General features: G+C 39.6%; 1 protein-coding gene across 2 annotated transcripts; it reads left to right on the forward strand.

Moving 5' to 3' along the window:
• The first annotated feature begins 2,258 nt into the window (after positions 1-2,258).
• LOC111770966 (zinc finger protein 705A-like) lies at positions 2,259-13,300 on the forward strand. 2 transcript variants are annotated; one of them, XM_023630867.2, is made up of 6 exons: positions 2,259-2,609; positions 8,267-8,351; positions 10,332-10,458; positions 11,157-11,252; positions 11,759-11,850; positions 12,311-13,300. In XM_023630867.2, exons 2-6 carry the CDS (start codon positions 8,340-8,342, stop codon positions 13,163-13,165), a joined length of 1,182 nt encoding a protein of 393 aa, XP_023486635.1. In that variant the 5' UTR covers positions 2,259-2,609; positions 8,267-8,339; the 3' UTR covers positions 13,166-13,300. The 2 variants fall into 2 exon arrangements, with proteins under 2 accessions (XP_023486635.1, XP_023486636.1); XM_023630868.2 differs by lacking the exons at positions 2,259-2,609; positions 8,267-8,351 and having other exon boundaries at positions 10,156-10,458; positions 11,157-11,301.
• The last annotated feature ends 11,989 nt before the right edge of the window (positions 13,301-25,289 follow it).

Below are 25,289 nucleotides of genomic sequence, written 5' to 3' on the forward strand. Positions count from 1 at the left end.
TCACTGAGATCTGAGCCAATTAATCACAACCAGTTAGGGACTGAGAAAGGAAGCTTTAATTTGATTAGCTGGCATAATCGGAAGGGGGTGACTAATGTCTCAAAAAACCCATCTTCAGGATTACAGAATCTTGAGGTACTTATATAGGGAAATTGGGCAGTAAGGAGGGGGTTTAGAAATGTCAGTCCTCAGGCATGGGGGACTCCAGGGTCTTTCCTGGTTCTTTTCTTCTGCCAGTGATGATGAATATCTTGCAGGTGTGTTTCCCGCCTGTGATCAGCCTGTTTCTGGAGAGAAACTCATAGAACAAAGTTTTAATCTATCAAGCTATAGGGGAGTACATACCTAAGTGGAGGGCATAAATCAGGAGCGTACGTGAATTATTTTAGAGCGCATTGCACAGCAGCCAGTAGTCACACAGAGTGGGGCCTGGGGTCATTTATTGTAACAGAATGGCCTCATTTATGTTCACTTACGCGTGGAGTCTACCCTCCGCCTGGATTAAAAAGGAGAGGAGAAGGCAGAAACTGGAAATAAAAGGAATTCAGGGTTTTTTTTTTTCAATTCAAATTTCAGGTTGAGTGATACACAAACATCTTTAAAGGCTGAGTGGATGGATCAGAATGAGAGGGAGAAGTTTAAGATACGGTGTGTACATTTTTAATTATAATGTAAAATTCAAGGTATGGCAGGGAGGAATAAGAATCAAACACACATGTAGAAATAGATGACGTAGCTGAGATTAAAGGTAATTCTTCTCCTGTTAGGAGGGAGGTGGCATACACAGTGAGCAAGCCTGCAGAAATGCTTTAAATCTAGTGGTTGAAAGTATCTACATTCAAAATTGTCCATTTCATTTGTCAGCGAGTTTACAAACCCTCAGATAAATGTGAGAGAAAAGATGCGTCTGTGGAGATTGAATTGTAATAGCCGAGGTCTGAAATACTCTTTAATGAGCATTGGGAAAGGAGTCTGCATGCATGACCTCATAGAATTGCCAGGCATTTTTACACAAATAACCAAAATGTCTGCAGATACACTTTTTGGAACGCTTACTACAGGAAAACTTACTATGTCCCCTGATTAATTATTTCCTGCTGAGAGTCAGGAATTTTAAGTCAGAAGAACATATTTTCACAGCTGTAAAAATTCCACTCAAATGTATAAATCAACTGTGAATGACGTGGAAGCACAGTCATTTACCATATTTTAGTATGGAGTAATATTTTTATTTATTTCACTGGTAACTAAGAAATAAAGTGTAAAATTATCTTACCATTTTCTTTGGATAGTTAATAAATTCTTAACATGTTATTGAAAGTTCAGTGTGGTCAGTACCCTAAAGATCAAGCTCTCCATCCTAGGACCATATCTTCTTGTTGTCAATCAAAATTTATGACATTTCAATTATGATGTTATAAATTTGTGAAATTTATATTTCAAATTTTCACATTTCTTCATCTTTCATTTTGTTTTAGTTATTATTTTAATGAGGTCACATTGACCTATAACATTGTGTAAATTTCACTTAGCACCATATCCTCAAGGTCTATACATGTTGTTGAAAATGACACAATTTTGTCTTTTTCAGGGACTGAGTAGTATGCTATTGTGTATATATACCACATCTTCTTTATCCATTCATCTGTTGATGGACACTTGGGTTGCTTCCAAGTCTTGGCTATCGTGAATACTCCCGTGATGAACACAGGGGTGCAGAGGTTATGAAGAGAAATTTTTCCAAACAAGATATACAGATGGCCAAAGGCATGTGAAAATATGTTCAACATCACTAATTATTAGGGAAACGCAAATCAAAACTGCGATGAGATTTCACCTCACACCCCTCAGAATGGCTATAATTAATAAGATAAGAAATAACAAGTGTTGGAGAGGATGTGGAGAAAAGGAAACCGTCATATGCTGCTGGTGAGAATGCAAGCTGCAGCCGCTGCCACGGAAAACAGTATGGAGATTTCTCAAAAAGTTAAAAATAGAAATACCATATGATCCAGCTATTCTACTACTGAGAATTTATCCGAAGACAGGAGATCACTTATTTTAAAAGACATATAAACCCCTATGTTCACTGCAAAATTTTTCATTTTATTTTTAAGTCCGTATTTCCTCCAAGGAATTCCAGCTTCATGTGCATAGAATCCCATTGTGTCTGATGCTCTGCTTGTTTCCAAGACACGGAATGTCTCCTGGAACATAGAATGCACTAGAATGTATCTATGATGAACAAAGGAATCAATGAATCTTGCTACTATCCCTTCACAATGCCCTTACATCTTTGTTCTCCAACTCCTTGTGATGGTTACAATTTTGTAATAGTCTGGAAAATCTAATCAAACTGAATAGGGTGTGTCCCACCAAGGGTGAAGCCCTGATTGGTGTCAATTAGGGTGTGTCCCTGGAATGTAGCCTTGATTAGGTTTATTAACTGTTCTCCCTATATATAGGGAAGTCAAACAGAGGACTGACTTACCCAGAGAAGAAGACACTGTACAGTTCACAACATTGGAAGAAGAAGAATTGGCTTCTCGTCTGTGGAACTTGCCTCAGAATCGATTTGGCTTCACCATCTCCTCCAGTTTTGGGTTCTGGTGAGTTCTCCAGACAGTGAGATGGAAGCTGGCCTCATTCTCTTAAAATTAGAGAGGTTCTCTCTTTAGAGATTTGTCATATCAAAGCAGATTCTTACATCTTTGTCTTATTGTGTCAACATTTATTTCACCACTCTCATTTCCTGTTTTGACTATCTGTGCCCTTTTTCCACTTTTGTCTTAAGTGTAATTATTTAAACTGTCTACTCTAGGATCCTAGATCTGTGCTGTCCAATAAAATAACTACCAGCCACATGTGGCTAAAAAATTTAAATGAATAAAATAGCTAAACTTCAGATGCTCAGTAGTACTAGCCAAAGTTCAAGTATTCTGTAAGCACGTGTGTCTGGCAGTGACTGTGTGGTACAATGCAGATATGGAGCACTTCCTTCATTTTGGAAAGTCCCATTGGCATGTTTATCTCCATCTTCTGTTTTTATTATTTTTTGCTCTTGTAAATCATTTTCTGTTTCTCTGAATTAGTTTCCTTTTATGGGTTTCATCAAGTTATTTTCTTTACCTTATTTCTTAAACATCTTGAGATAGGTGCTCGTATTTATTTTATTCATTTAATACTTAGTATATATTTAAGGCAGATAATTTCCTTGACTATCATTTTAGCTTTGTTCCATTTTTACTTATACATCATGTTACTGTATTCAAGTGTTATTACACTTTAAAGACTTTTGTGCCAACTGCATTTAAAAGATGCTTTTTGCCCTTAATTTTCACTTGACAGATTGTGTCTTCTATGGTCATCATTATTTTCTGGTTTTATTTCATTTTTTGTGGGGCTTTTTCATTTTCCTCTTTTTAAATATATGGGATTTTCCTCCATCCTTGTCCAAACTATTTGTATGCAGGATCCATTATGTACCTCGAAATAGACCTTCTGTTTCAGGGTATGCTGCTTTCGTACATAAAATTCCCGGATAATGGTAAACTTAATTCTAATTTCACCAATCCTGAATTGCTTTGATATATAGGAAGTTGAATATCACGAAAAGTGAGCTTTGATTTGTTATCCACTCTGAGATGCTATATTTATTTCTTCCATTTTCAGTATTAATTTGATGTGCATTTGTTTTGGTTTCTTACTTTCTTCATATTTAAAGGCATTTTCTTGTTTGATCTGTGCTATCTAGTCTGTAAATTTCTAGAATGTAAGAGGCAAGAAGGCAAAACTCTTTCAGTTATGTCACCTGCTATATCCTCAGCACCTGGAATAGCACCAAGCCAATCATTAGTGTTGAAATTTGAGAGAGTTCACTTAATAACATCCCTTTTGCGGACTGTTGTTCTGAATTGAACGAAAGGGAAAAGGTGAGTGAGTAGATATAGATATCAATGATTTTTATGGACAGATCTGTGGGAGACCTGGTTTTGGTTAGGGAAGCCAAGGTCCCACAAGCTGCACCCCAGAAGTAAGCAGGAGTGTCCAAATAGCCCTGGAATGACTAAAAAATAGCAATTCTACCACTTAATGGCTAGCAATGCCCTCAATATTAAGTCAATAGTAAAGCAGAATGCCTCCTTCCAGGCAGCTCTTTAAGAGAGCTGGAGGAAGAGCCTAAGCTGAGCCATCACTGATCCTGAAGTCACCAGTGACCTAAGTCACTATTCTCGCTTTAGTGAGAAGCTGGTCAATATTTTGCATAAATTAGTGAATAATTCAGAATCATTCAGTAGATTTTGTTAGTTCTTCTAAAGATTGCTTGCACTTCTAAGATTTTTGAAATGCATTTAATCCCCACTTCCTGAGATAGCTTCTAATCTCTCCACACTGGAGTCCATTATGAAATAGGTTTGCTTTGACTTCTCCTGTGTCCTTTTCTGTTCCTGGCACAGTCTCTATGTGACCAGTTAAATTATTGTTTCATCTATGAGTTGTCCTTACAAACAAGACTTCTCTAAATCCATCTCTAGTTGTGGTATTTGAGGAAGAGTTTCCTTGGTCATAAGATTAAGGATCACAGCTGTCTCCCTGAGGGCTTTGTAGGCATTCCCCAATATCTCTGTTTGTTAAGACAGTCGCATATTTTCCGTGAGTTTGTTTAATGATCTTCAAATAAGTCTTCAACTTTAAATATAGGCTCTACGGGAGGGTTTTTGAAATGTTTATTGTTTCATATAAATCTTTTCAAACACTAGGCTTGTCTTTCACAGCGTTCAGGTCTCTTTAATCCTTTCAACAGTTTATACACAATGTTTTTTCTTGCTCCTTTTAAAGCCTGTCGTCAACAGATGTGAGTGACTACTGAGCAGGGTGTACTTTTCCTCCTTTCATCTCCCAATATGGCCTCTTGTCTTAAGTGGTTTCATTTTACTCTTGGAAGTTTTAAGCTATGCCATGTCATTTTTCTTCCTCCTCTTGTCTTCATTTCTCTTACTGTCATTCTTTTGGCTTAAAATCTCTCACTTTCATTCTCCTAACTCTGATATGAAGTCTAATTAAGTTTTTTTAAATAATTTGTAATCAGTTCATTCCTAACAATATTGGATAAGTAAAGTGATATTCCTCTGCTCAAAGGCAAAGTGGTCCTTGAATATCACTCTTCAATTACTTTTTCACTGCTGGTATTTTATACTTAGCCTTTTTAATGGTAATTGCATTTGTTATTGTCTTTCAAGTCAGTATCATTCAAGTTGGTTCTCCTTAAACAGCATAAATTCATGGTAATATTTTGGAGATAAATACATGTCAGTATTGTGCTATAGCAGGAAATATCTGTCTCAGAATAATAGCTATTAAACACAGGATATACCGAGAGTTTGAGGAACATGGTTGGGATTTTCCATAATCCAAGAAAGATCAGCTCCTGAGAGGCTGCCATTATGCACCAGTTCTCACCCCCTCAGTGACCTCCTCTGACACCCGCTCCTGGGAAGCACGGACATAGCACAGGGATGCCTGGCTACCTTCTTTCTTTCTACTCATAGGGCTGCCGTGTTGTACATGCATAGGGGTTCCCTGGATGCCAAATAAGAATTTACATATTCCAATCTTTCTGTAGAAGAAAAATTCTAAGAGTCAAAATTAATGTTCCATTTCATTCTGAATTTGTCTTAAAATCAAAGAAAACACAATCCCATGGTCAATTCTTGATTACTTTTCCTAAATCTTCCTTCTTTCTTGGATACTCACGTGTGCTCTGGATAATTCAATCACTAGCCAGCATTCCTTGAGTCTCTCTTGGGCACCTTGAGTTCTCCTGCATAATGAATACATTCTGTGGTTATCAGACCCTTGCATTAATCCAGGGCTTCTCTTTTATGTCTGAGTGAAACTGAGAACCGCACTTTCAGTTTGATTGTGAAGGACAGCAGGAACTTAAGAGAAAGTGTCCTCAGAGGAGATCTCTGTTTCAAGAAAGAAGAGACACAATGAGGGGTTTGGCTGTGACTAGATGGAGAGGTTTCTCTTAAAAGAGATTTAATTTAAACCAATAATGTAGGTCCCAACAAAAAGGGAGAGAGGGATTCAACAGTAGACATTGCCAGGGGTGGCATGACTTTGAATTTGACGGGAGAAAAGGGGTAACCAATGGGTATGAATGCAGGAATATTGGCAGATATTATAGGGATAAACTGAGTTACTTTGTCATATTCTGTAATTCCTCTGTGTCATGGGCTGAGCTGTGTGTCCCCCAAATTCCTATGTTGCAGTCTTCACCCCCAGTACACCAGAACGTAACTTTATTTGGACTTAGGTTCTTTAAAGGGGTAAGTAATTTAAAAAGAGGTAATTAAGGGAGGGCCCTAAGCTAATATGACTGGTGCTGTCACTCAAAGAGGAAATTAGGGCACAGACACATGGAGAAGGTAGGGAGAAGAAAGCCATCTACAAGCCCAGGAGAGAGGCCTCAGAAGGAACCAAACCTGCATATATCTGAATCTCAGGCTTGTCGCCTCCAGAATGATGAAAAAAGAACTTTCTGTTGTTTAAGCTGCCCAGTCACTGGTAGTGGAAGAATTATTATTATTTTTAGCAACGCATGGTATAATTGCCAGATATCTTTGAAAGCCACTTGGGGTGGTGATTATTTGTTTAGATTGGGACCAATGTCTTAGTTGCGTGCTGTCTGGTTAGTCATGCAAGAGGCATCTGCTATGGGGTCTTGAGATGATGTGATAAACAGTCTAAGGGATAAAGAAACGGTTGGTTTTGGTAAATGTGTGTTGGAATGAGTAATTGTGCATTAAACTGGGAAATAAATATGAAGAGAGATTATGATGTTTGGGATGTGGTGCCAATATGCTGGAGGTTCCCACATGGCAGAGAACCTGGCTAGAAGGAGTACTTTTGTGAACATGCAGCAATGCAAAGAATATGACACAGCCTGCTTCTGATTATTTTTGTTAGAGGTACTATTCCAGGTAACACCTAGGTGTGCTGTTTTATCCTAAAGGAATTTGACCTCAGGCGATAGACTGAGCCAAATTAAACGACAGCTGTTCCATTTTCTAGCTCTGTGACTTTCTCATATTACTAAAATTTTTGGAAGCTCTGCTGTATTATTTGTTAAATTGGGAAATAAAGTATAATTACTATCATTATTGTGGGGATTAAATGAGCAAATATGTGTAAATCAGCTAGTACATAGTTAACTTAATACAAACGATTTTTTTTTTCTGGTTCTCAGGTACAAATGAGTGAGTTAATTATCCCTCTGTTTATGGTGCATATTCATGACTTGTCCATGGAATACATTTAAATATTATTGTTATGTTAGTGGAGAAATTATAGTTTATGAATACTTTTTCTCTCTCACACAGGCATTTGTATGGGTATGTATATATATATATATATATATTTGCACGTACGTATATGCATACCTATCTGTGTATATAATTAGAAGAAGGGATGCTTCAGCTAATGAAGACTAATATAGAACAAGATTTGGAGGATTTCAGCTACTACTTGAGTAAACTATCAGATTAAGGATCTAGATTTTCTTGTAAACTCCAGCCATTCCATATTAGCTGGGCATCCTTGACCCAGAGGATTGAGACCTAGGTGAGAGCAATGTTATGACTCATGTACTCCTGCTAATCTCTCATGCAGGGGATTTTATGACTGGACAGGCAGGGCGGGTGCCATTGACCCCTCCAAGTGGAATACGTCCTTGTATTGATTAACTCCATCTTAAAACAGATTCTTAGTTGCTTGATAGCCAAGCCCATGGGGGACAGATCTAAAAGTCAGGGTTGAGGCAGAGCAGGAAGAGAGTGAGGGTCCAGAGGGCTGCCATGGATTCTGGAGGACCATTGTTGGTGCGTAAGGTAAAAATAATGAAACCTGAGAAATTCCACTGTGTTTAGCTTCAGTCGGAAACCAAAATCTATGTGGGATGAGTTAGGGATAGCTGTGCTTTAGAATCAGGGATGGAATTGAATAATTCTGGATGCCATTGGCTAATTAACATGGAAAATTCAGTGCTTACCATGTTCTTATTTTTAAGATATCTGTATTTTGATCTTACTACATTTGACCCTGAGAGAGGAGAGACCTCTGTGTGTTAGTGTTAGAGTGAACCATTTGTTTCCCTTTGTGGGGCTGGGGGTCACACTCACTTGAAGGTTTGGGGTTTCACAACAGGTGGGACTGTATATTGGGCACAGGACTGGAGTCTTATGTCTTCTTTCTCCATCCTCAGATTTGCCTCCTTAGCGCTTGGACTGTGTGAGTGAAAATCAAGAGAAAGACACCTGGTAACTGAGTTATTGACAATGCAGCCACTGGTGAGTAAAGAATGCCTCTTTCTACAGAAATTACACCCCTGGTGCCATTAGATGAGCAAATGTTTCCTATTGGCATGAATGTTCTAAGTGAAACAAGGTGGCATTCAGGCATCTGAGCTCCAGTTAAGTTTGTCTAGGACCTGGATAGTTATCCTGGGTCAGGAACTCATCAATAACTAAGCTGTTTCCTAACATTACACATATTTACAATTGCCTCCATTAAGCTTGTGTATTTATACACGAGATAAGAGGAATTCTCTTTCTCTCACCCAGCCATTGGCCTCGTGGACAAGTAATTAACTCATTAACCATGGTTTTGGATGTAATGGGCTTGGGATGGTGATGATTGCAAGTGATGGAGTTGAATGGGAAGCAGAACATTATAGTCATTCAGGAGGAAGAAGTTTCTGCACTTTGAGTATAATCAAACCAGTGTTAGAAGACCTGGTATGAGGGTAGTACAGTGTTGAGAAGAGCAGGAGAGAGGTTTGGAAGGAATGAGGAATTATGTTATTTTATTCTTAATTTTAAACCTCTTGCAACTACTAGAATATAGTTACGCTTATGAAAATGTCTAAAAACTGGAATTAAAATTATCATTATCATTCTTGTCCCCAGTCACACATTTTACCTCTAAGTAGTTAACCTTTTGTTTTTTGAGGAAGATCAACCCTGAGCTAACTAGTGCCAATCTTTCTCTTTTCGCTGAGGAAGACTGGCCCTGAGCTAACATCCGTGCCCGTCTTCCTCTACTTTTTTTATATGTGGGGAGCCTACCACAGCATGGCGTGCCAAGCAGTGCCATGTCCGCACCCGGGATCCTGAACCAGGGAACCCCAGGCCACCGAGAAGCGGAATGTGTGAACTTAACTGCTGTGCCACAGGGCCAGCCCAGTAGTTAACCTCTTATTCATATTTGATAACTGGAAGGAATGTGTAGGGAGTAGTATTTTATTAATTGTGCTACACATAAAGGAGAAAAACTGGATAGATCCAGAGAGAATGAGGCTTCTTTTATCCTCGAGCATGGAGGCGAGATAAAGGTACAAGAGAAACAGTGGTAACTGGTGTTTGAGGTCCTTGAGAAATCTGAGAATGGGTGCCCCCATTGGACAGGAGTGGTCAGGCTAGGACTCTCCTTCAGTACAGCCATCTCAGAGGTCTCTGGCTTTTGCTGGAGAACCATCTGACCTCATAGTTTGTTATGAACACCTGCGTCCTGTAGCAAGAGAGACAACATGCACGTCAGTTCTGAGGAAGGCTGGAGATTCCATGAAGGTTCTCCAATATTTTTACGATAAACAGAGTCCTATGTTTTATTTAATGCAGGTTTGTCCTACAGAAAACACCATACGTTAACACATTGCAACTTTCAACATGTATAACAAGTTATTAAACCAGTTCATGGATGAGGAACCAGAAGTTCATCTAGGGACATAATTTAAACCAATGGCTGTGGTTTAAAAACAGCACATTATGGTTATCATTTGTCTTGTGGTGAAGCTGTAGAGTTGCTTGAAATTAATGGGGAAGAGAGTTTTAGTTATGAATTTTCAAGTGAATATTTTATTTTATTTTATTTTATTTCTGCTTTATTTCCCAACCCCCCCGGTACATAGTTGTATATCTTAGTTGCAGGTCCTTCTAGTTGTGGGATTCAAGTGAATATTTTATAATCACTTGTCTGGAAGCTGTAATTACCAGATTATTGAAACACTTCGAGGTTGTATTAAACTACACTTCATGTGATATTTCTTTAAAATCATGTATTATGAAGTCACAGTGTGAAGGTCTCTGTGAATATATCTGAAAGGCAGATACGAACTCAGCAATGACAGTAAACTGAGTGGGCCTCAAAAGACAGATTGATCTTTCTATATACCCAGCTCCCCAACACTTCCTCTGTGCTGTCATCTCAACCCACCTACCCTGGGCATTGGTAGGGATTGCTCTGTCTAAACCAGTATATCCATGTTTTAGGAATCAGTGACATTTGAAGATGTAGCTATAGACTTCACCCAGGAAGAGTGGCTCTTGCTGGACACATCCCAGAGAAAGCTGTACAGAGATGTGATGCTGGAGAGTATCGATCATCTGGTCTCCATTGGTGAGTCTGTCAACATGCGTGTGTCTGTGTGTCCATTCATTCACTCACTGAACAAGTATCTAGAAGAGCTCCTCCACACCCCACTCCAATCACTGCCCTGATTCTTTGACAACCTTCATAACTACTTAAAAGAAAGATGTTTCTTTACACTTTACTTTTCATCATCACACTAGAGTATAATCTTGACCTCAATATTATGTTTTTCTTTCTACTTAGTCTCCAGCACTCAGAACAGAACTAGGAAGTCAATGGATATTTTTAATGCATAAGTAATTTATTAAATTTTTTAAAAATAATTATTCTGTTCTGGTCAATACATGGATGCTTGAGACCAGAGTAGTGAATATAGCATAATTCTGGTTATGCCTGTGGAGCTTATGTTTATAGGATGATGTTTAAAAATAATATTCTACCCACTGTCAAGACATTTAATCTCTTCCATTTTGGAAAGACAGGATTCTGCATTCTTTCTTTGATCCTGCTATCAGCATCTAGAGGTCCCCACTGTTTTTGTCACCAGTCTGGTTTTCTTCCTGGTCTGGTGAAGGCCCTTCAATGTTTTCTCTGTTGAAGATATTGTTACACAGGCTGACCTTTGATCACCTCTTTATTCTTCCACAGCAGCTTGTGCTGGTCTTGATAGAAGTAATAATTAATTATCACAGAATTCAAAGTCCACAGTTTTTTTCCTCAAACAGGGTATCAGATCTTCAAATCCGATGTGATTTTCCAGTTGGAGCAAGGAAAAGAGCTATGGAGTGAAGGAGATGGATTTCTCCAAGGCCAGAGTCCAGGTTAGCATCAGGGACCTGTGCTTCAGTGCCAAGGGGTCCTGGTCAGTGAGTGAGTATGTTCTTGGAAATGCCTTCTGAATATTTTGTGAAGTGCGTGGTATATACTAAAAAGTAAATGAGGACATTGGTCCTCATTTTGTCATAATTCCTTGCTTATTTAAATCATAATTGGTGTCTTCCTACCATTTTCTTTTCCTTTAGGGAAAAAGATATTTATGTACTTATTGCAGTTAAACATTTTCATAGAAATTCTAGTCCTGATTTATCCATTTGGAGATTTTCCCACTATTTCCTGACCCAACATCTCTTAGTCAATTTTCATTTTTCATATTTCAATCTTGATTTTTTCTAATTGACTATGACATTAACATGTTTCTACTACCTAGAGTAATTCATTGGCACCTTTCCCAATCTAAGTGCCATTTTTGAAACATTCAAATGGACCTTGGTGTTTTTCTGAGTTTTGATTCCCCTAATGCCATTCTAACAAATTATGTTTTCTTCAGTTACTTTAGGCAGCAAAAGTCCTCTTAGAAAACAAGAAATTATATCAGTGAAATATAAAAGCAAGAAGAAAATAACTCCCACGATGCCAATGGTAAGTTTCATGAGTGTGAACCCAAGTCATTCAAATTAAAGACCTTGCAATGAGATGAGTTAGTTATTGAGCACATTCCCCTGAATGTAATTAAGTTGGGATTAAGTACTTTCTAGGCAAAAAGTTTTGGATAGTTTAAAATCAAATCAGTTAAGAAATGAACATGAGCTCAAAACAATTAACTGAGATCTTAAAAAGAAAAATAAAGCTCATTACCTAGCTTTTAAAACATACTGAAGTCTTCAAAATTAGTCTGATAACTCTGCAGTTGGGATACTACAAAAGAGACAATATTTATGCCTCCAGTAGAATAATACAACATGTGTGTGCAACTAATATTGGAAATATTTGTAATAGGAGAATATTACTGACATATTCTCAGCTTTACATGTAGAGGAATGAATGTATGGATTTATGTGGGCAAACTATTGACAGTCTTTCATCTCCTTCCCCAATGCAGATGTCTCACACTTATGTGGATCCTATTGAATGTCTTGATATGGTTGATGAATTTGCTCATAGATCTGTGTCCACTCAACAATTGTCAATTCCCATGGGAAGGAAACGTGATGTCAGCAAACAGTGTGGAAAATCACTTCGTAAAGACTCACCCCATAATCAACATGATCAAATTAATGCTAGGGGTAGATCTTGTGAATGTCATCTATGTGGGAAAGCCTTTAGTAATTGTTTTAGCCTTAGACGACACAAGATGATTCACACTGGAGAGAAACCACATAAATGTCAACTATGTGGGTATGGCTTTGTGCAAAGCTCTGACCTTAGAAACCACAGTCGAACCCACACTGGAGAAAAACCATATAAATGTCATCTGTGTGGGAAAGTCTTCAGTCAAAATTCTTACCTAACACAACATGAGAAAACTCACACAGGGGAGAAGCCATATGAATGCCATGTATGTGAGAAAGCTTTCTCCCAGCGTTCTTACCTTAGAAAACATGAGAGAATTCATCCTGGAGATAAACGTTATGAATGTGTTCAGTGTGGGAAAGCCTTTAGTCAAAGATCTGGCCTGAGCCAACACAAGAGAATCCACACAGGAGAGAAACCATATATATGTATTCTATGTGGGAAGGACTTCTGTCAAAGTTCTGAACTTACACGGCATAACAGAACACACACAGGAGAGAAACCATATGAATGTCATCAGTGTGGCAATGCCTTCAGTCAATATTCTAATCTTAGACGACATGAGAGAACCCACACTGGAGAGCAGCCATATGAATGCCAGCTATGCGGGAAATTCTTCAGTCATCGTTCTTCCCTTAGACGACATGAGGAGACCCAGCACTGAAGAGAAAATAGTGAATGCTTTCAGTAAATATGACATGGTATTATAAATGTAATGGAGGTGGAAGAAACATTGATCACAGCTTTAACATTTAAATACACCAAAGGACTAACACAGTAAAGAAATACTCTCTGCAAACAATATTGAAATCCTTCATTCTTTCTACTCCTTACACAAGATACTCATTTTCAGATGGAAATAGATCCATATGTATGACATTAACATGATAAAGCCTTTAGTCATTGGCATGACCTTAGATAACATGGCAGAACTCACACTCAGTAGAATGAGGTACATGTTCTCAGCAACAGCTCTAAACTTTAAAGTCACTAGTAAACTTGCACAGAGAAAAACTCCTAATCTTTTTTAAGAATGTAACTAAGTTAAGTTTGTTGTTAATGATTATTGTTAAATGTGAGCAAACTCCACATGGGAGAACTCCTAGGTCTGTAACCAGTGTGAGCAAACATTCAACAAACAAGCAGGCTTGGTGTGCACAAGAAAACTCAGTGATGGAATAAACACTAAAACAGGAAATAAGAAGATGAAGGTTCTTGAGGAATCCCAAATAATTCTTACAAGTAATTCTGAGTGGAGAAATCATTCATTGTCAAATCATAGGAAATCCTTTATTCACAGATCAGTACTTGTGGTGTAGTGTGCATTCAGACTGTGCCAAACCTACTCTGTGTCACGAATGAAGGGGAGTCTTTAGTGATCACTTATTTCTTAGTCAACTTTAGGATCCTCACACTGAGGAGACAGCAATCCTAAAATCAAAGTGGAGAAAACTTCAGCTAGATTTGATATCACACATAGGTTTGTGTGTGTGTAGGGGTGGGACGGGTGGGTGAGTCGTGGGGAAACCTCTAATAGAATCCTTTATCACAATTCAGCCAATAATTTAGACATTGAGACAATACCTATTTTTGAAAATGTGGCATAAAATGGAAAGTGACATGATCTGGAAATACTGAATGAAGAAGCTTGTAAGTTATCAAAATTTCTAAAGAGTTCATTACTTGCAAATAAACAATAAAACTTGTTGCTAAAGAAGCTAATTGTCTATTTTCTAATTTCCTTTGTGGAGTTCTAAATACACAGATTCAGGTCTGCCTGCCTTGGCAAGTGGACCCCTCTCTGGGTCTGTCTTTTTTCCAACAGCTCTTTCCTCACACCTTAGCTCCTTTGTTCCATCTTCCCTTCAACACCATCTGTGTCTCTTCAAGCCCTGGTGGTGACCCATCTGTGAACTTCTGTCCCACTTGCCTGATTTCTCAGCATACCATGACCCTGCTCAGGCAGGTCGGGGGGAAGTAGCAAAGACAGGTAGTTTAAAATCTTTGATGGACCTACAACCTCTGTCTCTGATGCTGGGGGCAGCCTGGGGCCAGAGAGACAGGCAGCTCTGCCCTCCCAGTCTGCAGAAAGCTCCTGGATTTTATCTCAGAACTCCTGAATTGAGCTAAGTGGGGGCAAGAATTAACTCCATGACCACACTCTATGTCTTATTTAGGTGATTCCTGATTTATTCTACTACCAGTCACCCCAGATAGAACCATTGCTGTGTTCACCCCACATAGCAGCCCAGAAAATAAACCTCCAGTAAGATCAGAGCCCTCAAAATGCCAGCCACCACATAAGACCTCTTGTTTAAAAATTAATGCAAAATACTCTTCCCCAAGCAGAACGAATGTTTTCACCAAAAGGATCTCCCACTCTGTCCAAAGGCCTTGGAAATGTTAGTCTTTCACCAAACACCAATACTGAATGAAAACATCAAGGGGAAATGCTCCCAAGATATGCACTGAGATGACTTGTGCTCTTGCCAAACTAGCACAATTCAAAACCACAGGCTTAACTGAGTGCAACTAAATGAAAATGTCTCTGATTCAAACTGGTACATTGCTAGTTTTAAAAATCCCCACAAGTGGGGCTGGCCTTGTGGCCGAGTGGTTAAGTTCATGTGCTCCACTTTGGCAGCCCAGGGTTTCACCGGTTTTGGTCCTGGATGCAGACATGGCATGCTTGTCAGGCCATGTTGAGGAAGTGCCCCACATGCCACAACTAGAAGGACCCACAACTAAAATATATACAACTATGAGCGGGGGGGATTTGGGGAGAAAAAAAATGCCCACAAGTGACTCTACTGTATTTTCAGGGTGAAAACTGTCAAGTCATGGGTTAAGAGGGTAAGTAACCACTTGTATTGTCTGCCTAAGACAATACATGTTCTACTCCTTGCTGACTTTAGGCACGATTCTGGGTAGCCACCTTATTTGAGACCTATCTGGTGGCTTATCCAGGAATCACCATGTCTGCCCTCATGTGTCTCCAGGAGGAAAGAGTCAGGTCCTGGTGCCTGCTGGAGGTGAAGCCTGTGCTAGTGCTGTGACCCCCCCCCCCCCCCAGGAATCCATACACTCCTTTCTCAGAGGAGCTCACCTCCCAGTGGGATTTATCTTCATTGACACATGTTTGCATATTGGGCAGTTGTAGTGAGACCAAGGGATTTCAGCACTGCTCACCTACAATTATGACCATAGGGTCACAGAATCACACAGGATTTATTTCGGTGGCACATTGGCAACTTGACAGAGTCGGGAAGTCCCTCACTGGATGACATCTTCCAGTGGTAACAGTGTGGAGCTGCCGCCCAGAAAGCTAGGATGGCAAAGAAACTTCCAAGAGGAGAGGGGTTGGAGAGGAGACCACTTGTCAAGATAACGTCTCCACAGCAATAAGAGGAGTCTCTGAGTCAGAGGACTACTGGTGGACAGCAGGGGTTCAGAGATGTTTGTAGTTCACGGTTTATCTTCTCTACGGCTAGTGGGTGTTGGGTGACGTATCACCAGGTGTGCACAGTAGGAAGCCTATAAATTGCTTCACACACACTCACTTGGGCTGTGTTTAAAACAACTCAGTGAGTACGAATTTGAATTCGGCACCAGTGGACCTGTGAGCTAAGGGCCCTGTCTGCTGTGGAGAAATAAGCAGCATTGGCTCAATATACAGGGACTCTCTTTGGCTCATCTATAAACCATGGACTGATCATCACAAATGATTTATGCACATGTTCACTGATTATTTTTTCTCCTGATCAAATCGGAGGTCGGAATCCTCTCTTAGATTTTTTCATTTCAGCTATTCTACTTCTCAGCTCCAGAATTTCTATTTCACTCCATTTTTTATAATTTCTCTCTCTTTATTGAAACTCTTGATTTGGTGAAACACCATTCTCCCAGTTTCCTTTAGTTTTTTGAGCATCCTTGAGACACTTGTTTTCAGGCCTTTTATGTACTAAGTGCAATGTCTGTGCTTCCTCAGAAACAGTATCCTCAGCCTCTTTTTTACCCCCCGTCAGAATTGACTGTACTTTATTTCTTCATGTAACTCATGTTTTGGTTGTTGAGTACTGGACATTTTGCACATTTTAATGTGATAACACCATAGATTAGAATATTTTTCGTTTCCAGGGTTTTTGTGGGTTTCATGTGTTTGTTTACAAATTTTCTGAACTTTTTTTGTACAGGATTTCTGTGATGAGTGCCCCAAAGTCTCTGTTCTATTAACTCAGTACTTAGCCTGTGACTTGAGAGACATCTCTTTAAACGACTGGAGTAAAAAAAAAAAACACAAATTACTCTGCCAGTATATGGAGACTGTCTCTGTGTCAGTGCTCTTCTTCAGGGCTTAGCCAGGAAATTTACAACTGTCTTCTCCTTCACCTGCTGCTTGTACCCATCTGAAGGTGAACTCACATGGTCTTCTGAGGTGTTTTCTGAGCATGTGTCCAGCCTTGGGCATTAGCATGGCCTTCTAGAGTCCACAGCGCACAGGGAAGCTCTTCAGTGCCATTCTTTCCCCAATTAACTCCCTCCTCATCATCTTCCTTCCCAGGGCTTTTAGTCTGTCTGCCTCTGGCCACACTTGTTGATCCCTTGTGCCAGGTGGTTGGATCTTGTCTATTTCATAGAAATGTTCTTGCCGATACCACCCAGGAGCTCCTATCAGCCGTGAGAATGTTCTGAGGCCATGAAACAAAGGAAAGCCCCTGACTCCGTCCCTATTGGAGCCACCAGACGTCGGAACCGATAACCACAATTCCCTGAGAACAGTGTTTGTATTGCATCAGCACCAGCACACTGCACCGGGGATGGAAGGCTCTGTCCTCATGGCTGCCACAGCGCTGGGAAGTGGGGCACCGTAGGTGGGCAAGTTAAAGCATCACAAGGTTGTTTTCCTGAAACACAGCACCTTCTTTCTGCATTAAGAGTGTCCCCAAGTTTTGTAAGTTTTTATTAGTCTCCAGAGTTCTGAAAAAGATGATTCTGATAGTTTCTGACAGATTAATCATTACTGTGGTTGAAGGATGGTGTTTTGGAGTTCTCATACCCACATTTTTGATGACATTATTCCATCTATTTGGATTGTGCATATCTCCTTTTCAAAGCTGATATTAGTATGCCTCAAATATCTTAATTTTTATATATGTTTCCTAAAGTAATGGATACTATTATCTAAGGATTCATACATTTTAAGTATCTTTATTTTTCTCTTTTGTTTACTTTCAGATTTGGAAAATATATAAAATGTCTTGTTAAATTTCTACATTCATCTATATACTATCAAAGCTACTTGCTCTTATCTGTAATAACCAATGGGTAGGCATTCTAACAGCATGTGGCTTTATGTAATATCAGGATGTCCCATTGGAGAGCTTCATTGCATTATTCCACATTGTTCAAACTATCATACCACAGTGGGTTAGCTGCAAAAACATTTGCAGTCTCTTTGTATGAAGATGCACTTGGATTATGTACCATGTATTTTGTCAGATCCTTTATTTAAACTCTCTGGTAATTCTCAAAATGATCTCATAAAACCAATATTATTCCCATTTCATAGATAATGAAGTTTATGCTCTGAGGAATTTCCAAAGAAAGTTGATACGGGAGTTGAGAGCAGCAGAATTCAAAGCAAAGAATGCAGATCGTCTAGTATGTTTAAGGGACTGACAGATTATTTTCACTGAAGTGTAATAAACTCAGGCAGAAAATCCATTTCCACCTATGTAAAAACGGTGAATCTTCAGAGACGTTCTACAGAACTTTCCTGTCTTATCTCTGACTTTCAGAATTGTGCAGGTCAATTATGATCATCCTGCTCTAGAAGTAAGGTAACAGTGGCTCAGAGAGGAATTTGATAATCTACCCAGGGCTGTGCAGCTTGTAAGAGGCACAGCTGGCTGTGTGTGCCTGCGAGACGCTGCTCGTGCCCTCTGCTTCCCTCCCAGAAAGAGGGCTCTTCTATGCCTGCAGTGCTGATCTCAAACACAAAGATCTCTCTCATGGACACGCATGTTTCTGGAGTCTTATGGTGGAACTTGGAAATGACTTTCCAACAGGAAAAAGGTTACATACAGGAGTTTCTTGGGCAGAACTAACTCATGTGGGGAAAGGTTATTCAATTATTAGTAGATTGTATGTTTATAGGAATTTGTCTATTTTATCTGGGTTATCCAATTTGTTAGCATACAAATATACATATTATTCTTATAACAATTTTTTTACTTCTGTGACTTCACCAGTAGCATCCCCTCTTTCATTTCTAATTTTAATAATTGAGAATTTTTTCTGTTTTTTAACAAGCAATCTATCTAAAAGTTTTCTATTTTGTTTTTCTTTCTAAAGAACAAACATTTTTCGAAAGTTTTCTATATTGTTTTTCTATACTGGAGTTTATTTTTCTCCACTCTAATCTATATTATTCTTCCTTCTTCTAACTTTACATTCAGGTTGCTCTTTTTCTATTTCATAAGGTGTAGAGTTAAGTTATTGGATTATAGATTTAGATCTTTCTTCATTTACAATGTGTTTACATATACGAATTCCCCTCTCAGCGCTGTTTTCATGGCATCCCACAATTTTCGGAACATTGTGTTTTTGTTTTCATTTGTCTCAAGGTGTGTTCTCTTATCTCTTCTGATTTCCTCTTTGATTCATTGTTTCCTTAGGAATATATTGTTTTACTTGCACATATTTTCTATTTTTCCATTTTTTTTCTGTTATTGATTTCTACCTTGTTTCCATTGTCATAAGAAAAGATACTTTGTATGATTTTAATCTTTTAAATTTTTTTAAAGAATTTTTTATGGGCAAACATGGTCTATTCTGGAGAATGTTCCACATGCACTTGGGAAGAATATTTTTAGGCTGCTGTTGGATGGAGTTTTCTGTATATGTGTCCTCGGACTAATGATATGCTGCTGTCTAAGTCCTCTCTTTCATCATGGATCTTCTGTCTGGTGGTTCCATCCATTATAGAAAGTAGAGTATTGACGTATCCATCTATTATTGCAGAACTACTCCTTCCCCCTCCTTCATTTCTGTCAATGCTGCCTCATATATTTTGGGATTCTAATATTTGATTATAATTGTTATATCTTCTTGGAGAATAGAACATTTTATCAATATATAATGTCCTTTTTTCTATTGCAACAGTTTTTGACTCAACATCTGATAGATATTAGAATATCTGTCCCAGCTCCCACTTGGTGACGGTTTGCATGGCCTAACTTTTCATCCTTTACCTTTTAACCTATTTGTGTTTTTATATCCATAGGGAGTTTCTTGTAGACAGTATATAGTTGGACGTGGTTCTCTTGTTATTCCTGGTTTTCTTTTGTTTCGTTTTAAATTTGTAACCCATTCTGCTGTTCTGTGTCTTTAGGTTGGGAGTTTAATTAATTTATATTTGAAGTAATTATTCATAAGGAAAAAGTTACGTCCTTGACTTATTAAAGACAAATATGAAGTATGAACTAGTATTTCATTGCTTTTGGGGCTTTAACTCTATTTTTCCCTTGAAATAGTAGTATATTGGTTGAGTTAAATGTGTACGTACATAGATATAGATATAGATGTATGTGTCATACATAACTTTTAAAAAATAAACAGCGCTATACTTGATTATTTTTAATTACATGAAAATTTACTCTTTTTGTTATTCTTTACCCTTTCGTATATCTTCAGGCTTCCGTCATTTGCGATCACCTTTATTTATGTGAAAAGTGTATTTTGTAAAAAATACTATAAACTTGTTCTTATATGAAAAAGTCATTAATTCTGTTTTTAAAGGATGTTTTCACTAACTATAGAATTCTGTCATGTAAATCTCTTTTTTGAGCAGCCTACTGGTCACCCATAGGCTTCTGCTTTTATTTCTGTTGAGAAATTGTTGTAATTTCTATTTTGCTCTTCAGAAGTTCTCTTTTTTTAATTTCATTTGTAACTATACGACTTTATGGGAAAAGATGAGAAGATGCATTTGAATTTAGTCATTCAGGCTTCTGGGCAGGAGGATAATCAGAATTTATTTCTCTTTAGAGAAATCAAATATAAACAATATTTAAAAGAGGTCTGTATATCCAGAAGAGAGAAGACAATTTCTCTTTTTTTTCCCCCGGGAAAGATTTGCTCTGAGCTACCATCTGTTGCCAGTTTTCCTCTTTTTTTCCCTTCTCCTCAAACCCCAGTACATGCTTGTATATTCTACTTGTGACAAGATAACTTCTTGATGTGTCTTGGTGAATATTCCACTGCAAATTTGCATTTAGATAGCAGGCATTTATGTACTCTTATATTCATGGATATTTATTTATTTTGTTTGCTTTGCATCTTTGTCGTGAATTTTGTCTTTTATTGATAAATTAAATTTCTGTGTATTTTTCTTCAATGTTCAATGTAACACAAATTTTATCAGTTTCCATAGCTCTTTCCACATTTCATTAGCACAATGTTGCTTATAAAACATATCTAAGAATAACTATTTACTTATTACCTATTCAGATATGAAAGTCTGGATTGAACGTTTAAAAATACCCCCTTTTGGCTTGAACTACGGGACCAGAGATGCTAATGTTTATGGCTTTTTGGAAATCCTCCTCTCCAAGGCAGTTCTTATTTTCATTATACGTCTTTCCTTTAATTGTAATCCATTTATCTCCCGTGTATTGGAGGCCCTAGTTTTTGTGCCAAGTTCCACCTAATTTGAACCCTGACTTGTCCATAACTGGTTGATCCCTCAAGAAAGTATGCACACGTGCACTTGGCATTTTGAAATGCCTGAGAATGATAAACACCACAGGAGAGTTCATAACTTCAAGACCTGCTTCGATCAAGGGTGAGTAAATTGATAGATTGATTGACATTGCCCCTTAACAACGTCATGTTACCTTTAAACAGTATACAAAAGCCTTCTAAGAAAGGACATTCCCCAGTGGCACTTCCACAGGCACGCTGGAAGCTGCATCACCTCCAGTGCAATTGCACCCACCTTTCTAGAATCCACTGACAGACCCAAAGAGCACAGCTGGATTTCAGGTGGGTTTCCTTTACAAATCTGGTTCTCACGTTATCCCCCTGAGAAAGAGGACAGTAGAAAAATAGGGAGTGATGTGGCTTTAGGCAATGGAGTAAGACTCTTTAGTTTTAATAGTTAGTCTGAGAACAGAAACTGATAAAATACATCAATGTCAATGCTAATGATTATGTTAGGTTCAAATTGCAGAGGAAATTGACCCCGGCACCTGATATGTATGGGGCAGTAAGTGAGCAGTTATGGAAAAAGGTGGTGGGTTTGACTTTGGGCATTTAAAGCCTAAATAATTTGCTTGTTCATACTGAGTTCAAACATATTCATTTCACCTTTGTTGGAAATTAGCTAAAAATGGGGCATGAAGATAAAAAACAAAACAGGAGTCAGCCCGCTGGCATAGTGGTTAATTTCTCACACTCTGCTTCGGTGGCCTGGGGTTTGCAGGTCCAGGTCTCAGGTGCAGACCTGCACACTGCTCATCAAGCCATGCTGTGGCAATGACCCACATACAAAATAGAGGAAGATTGTCATGGATGTTAGCTGAGCCACAATCTTCCTCAAGCAAAAATAAGAGGCAAATTGGCCACTGAGTTTAGCTCAGGGCCAATCTTCCTCACCAAAAAAAAGAAAGAAAGAAAGAAAAAAGAAAATAAGACAGTTCTGACTCTGTTGATCCTGTGAATATTCTGGTCCAGTAGAGGAGAAAATGTGTTTTCTATGTTCATTTTAATTTGGAAATTGTCTACACTGATGACAAAGAGGAAATTCAAATTTTCAAGAGGAAACTATATTTTATATTTGACTTTCAAATATGTGTGCCCAGGCATGAAATTCAGCATGGATTCTTGGGCACACCTGGGGAAATCCTGTCTGTCTTTGTCCAAATACACTGCATTGTGATACACCTAAGCAGAGTCTCTACAATCAGTCTTTTGAGGACGCAATTCCGAGGTCACCATGGATGTGCCCCGTGTCTTGTCTTGGTCAGAGTCCTATTCTGGGCGGAGGTAGTCATGTGAGAAGTAGAACACATCTGGGAGGGAGAGATGCTCTTGTGAGAAATGTGTTTCAACTGAGTGGTCTGGAGGTCACTCTTCCCGACTAGGAGAAGGGGGTGCATGAAAGACTTTTTCTGGGTGTGAATCTGAAAGTTTCCTTTTTCCTTTGACTCAGGAGATCCAAAAATCAATTCCTGGGGAAGACTGTACTGAGATTCCAAGGAGGAGAGGCAGATGGAAGGTCAGTACACGCAGTAGCGCACTATAGACATTCTCAAACCAGTTGGGCTGACCCTGAGGCCTGCTGCTTAAGGTTAGCATGCTCCACTTCAGCAGCCTAGGTTCAGTTCCAGGGCACAGACCTACACTGCTCTGTTAGCAGCCTTGCCCCGGCAGTGACCCACAGACAAAATAATATAGAGGAAGATTGGCACAGATGTTAGCTCAGGACAAATATTCCCCAAGGAAAAACAGGAAGATTGGCAACTGATGTTAGCTCAGAGCCAAGCTTCCTCATAAAAAAACTTTAAAAACACCAGAAAAGGAAGAAGCACAAAAAGGACGAGTGGTGCAGAGCACTCCACCATCTGAGGAGGAGGGTCCTGGGGTAAGTGGAGGTTTGGATTTGTGGGGAACCATGGGATGGCACAGAATCCAGAGATAAGGTTTGGACATGGACACGTCTGTGTCCATAACTCCGTTTGCCTTTCCCATGCAAGGATTCATGACATGTCATCAAGCACATGGTTCCATTAAGAGACTGGGAGGAACAACCTCACTTCTTACATGTGTCATGTCTAACCTGATTTTCATCTACACCTTTAAATCTGGCTGATTCTAGTCACCCTGAGACCTCCGATTTTTCCTCCTGTGTCCTTCACTAACATAGGTTTTGTGAAGTACCATATTGTCTTCAATATCCTGACGGCTATTGCCGTATGTTATGTCCCCTCTACAAAACCAATATTCAACTTTCAAACGCTGTCCTTACATTCCGCTTTGAAATCTGTCTGAGATTACTGCTGACTCAGTGACCACCTCCTCCTCCAACTCCATGTGAAGTGCAAGGACTGCGGAGCCTGTGGGCAGAACGCCAGAAGTATCAGGTGCCCCATGAAGTGTTTGCAAGGGGCCCTGGTTCCCCAGGTTTGGGGCATGAATAGGATGAAGGAGAACTTGGAATGACAGAATGAAGAGGTCCTGCCCCACCAAGGGCTATTCAGCAAAGGGAAAAGACAGGAGGAGAAGGAAAAGGTAAGGAACACGGGAGGTTGCAAACAATCTTTGGGCTGAAACATAAGGAAATAAAGGTGTCACTCCACCTGGACACTGGGTACACAGGCATCTCCAGGCAAGGAAAGGGACATGGAGGGAGAGTGAAAGGAGCTCCTTTCTTCCAGAGTCCACACCCAGCAGCTCATTCTACTCTGGGACGGCCCCTAAGGGGATGTGGGACACATTGGAATCAGCACACGATAGGCAGAAAACAATGGAGTCTAAACGAAAATACCTCATGACAAACACTGGAGGGCTCTCTGGAGTTGGGGGAATAATCTGAGATGAGGGTAAGAGGAGACTTTGCAAAGGCCCAGAACTTCACTACCTGTCTCTGACACAAACATTGCAGGGGCAAGGACCACAGGAATGTCTGTCCCAACTGGAGGCAGGAAATTGAATCACTTCCATGTAGCATGGTTCCTTGTGCAGCAAGAAGAGCAGCAGAGGAAGGCTCCCTTGCAGAGATTTCCCAGGAGACCCCAAGGGAGGCAGCGGACGAATTGGAGGGAATTAACAGAGTTCTGTGACTACACTACGGTGAGTCTCCCCTGGTCCCTCCTCTTGTATGCCTCGGGGGAACCCAAATCTGAGTCAATCAGATGCCATGAGAGGGAATTGTTCCCTCCTATGCCACCCAAGGGGATCAGTCAGTGTGCTTTTCAGGTGTCACTTCTCTTGCTTTCTTTGATTCGACACCATGCCTTGCACGTCTGCCAACACTATGCTGCTGGGGGATGTACAAGGGATTTCATCAGATGTTTCCCCAAGGTGGAATCTGTGATGGAAGAAGAGGCAGCCCCAAATTGTTCCTCAAAAGTCCTTAGCCATCAAACTACCTCCAAAATAGCTTTAGTTGTATACATTCCCCAGAAGAGCATGTGAAAGAGTTCCTGTCCAATTCATTAACAAGAGCTGTTTGTGTTAAGAAATGGTTCTATTCATATATCTGGTGTAAACCTGTGTCAAGGGGATATTGTAGTTGATTTCATCCTGATCACAACTGAGGTTGAATCCCTCACCCTATTGAAATGGATCACTTGGACGTGTTGAACTGTTCAATTTTCTATCATAAGTTCTTGGCTTTCTTCCGATTTTTTTGTCTGATTCCTTTGAATTTCTCTTTGAAGGTGAGGAAATTCTAATATGCTGTCTCTGTGTGTTGTGCTGTCTTCCAGCATGCAAACAGGCAGATGCCAGTCCACACAACCCAGAGGGAAACTGGCCTGGGCTTCAGTCATACGTGTGAGCTGCCTGTGAGGACAACTGACATGCTGTCTATAGAGCCAAAATCGCATTGCTCCTCATTTCTGGCAATCCAAAGTGTTTGGAGAGGAACTCCACAGTTTTTCCTGACTCCAGCTGGCTAAGGACACTCGCACTGGCATTTCTGTCCCCTGTGAGCCACCCCTGGGTCTCTGAGGTCTGTCGAGATTAGCCCAGAGACTCAAGCAGCCAAGGACATGCTTCCCGGT

This window comes from Equus caballus, chromosome 27 (assembly GCF_041296265.1).
Source record: "Equus caballus isolate H_3958 breed thoroughbred chromosome 27, TB-T2T, whole genome shotgun sequence".
In the NCBI taxonomy this organism is placed as follows: Eukaryota; Metazoa; Chordata; class Mammalia; order Perissodactyla; family Equidae; genus Equus; species Equus caballus.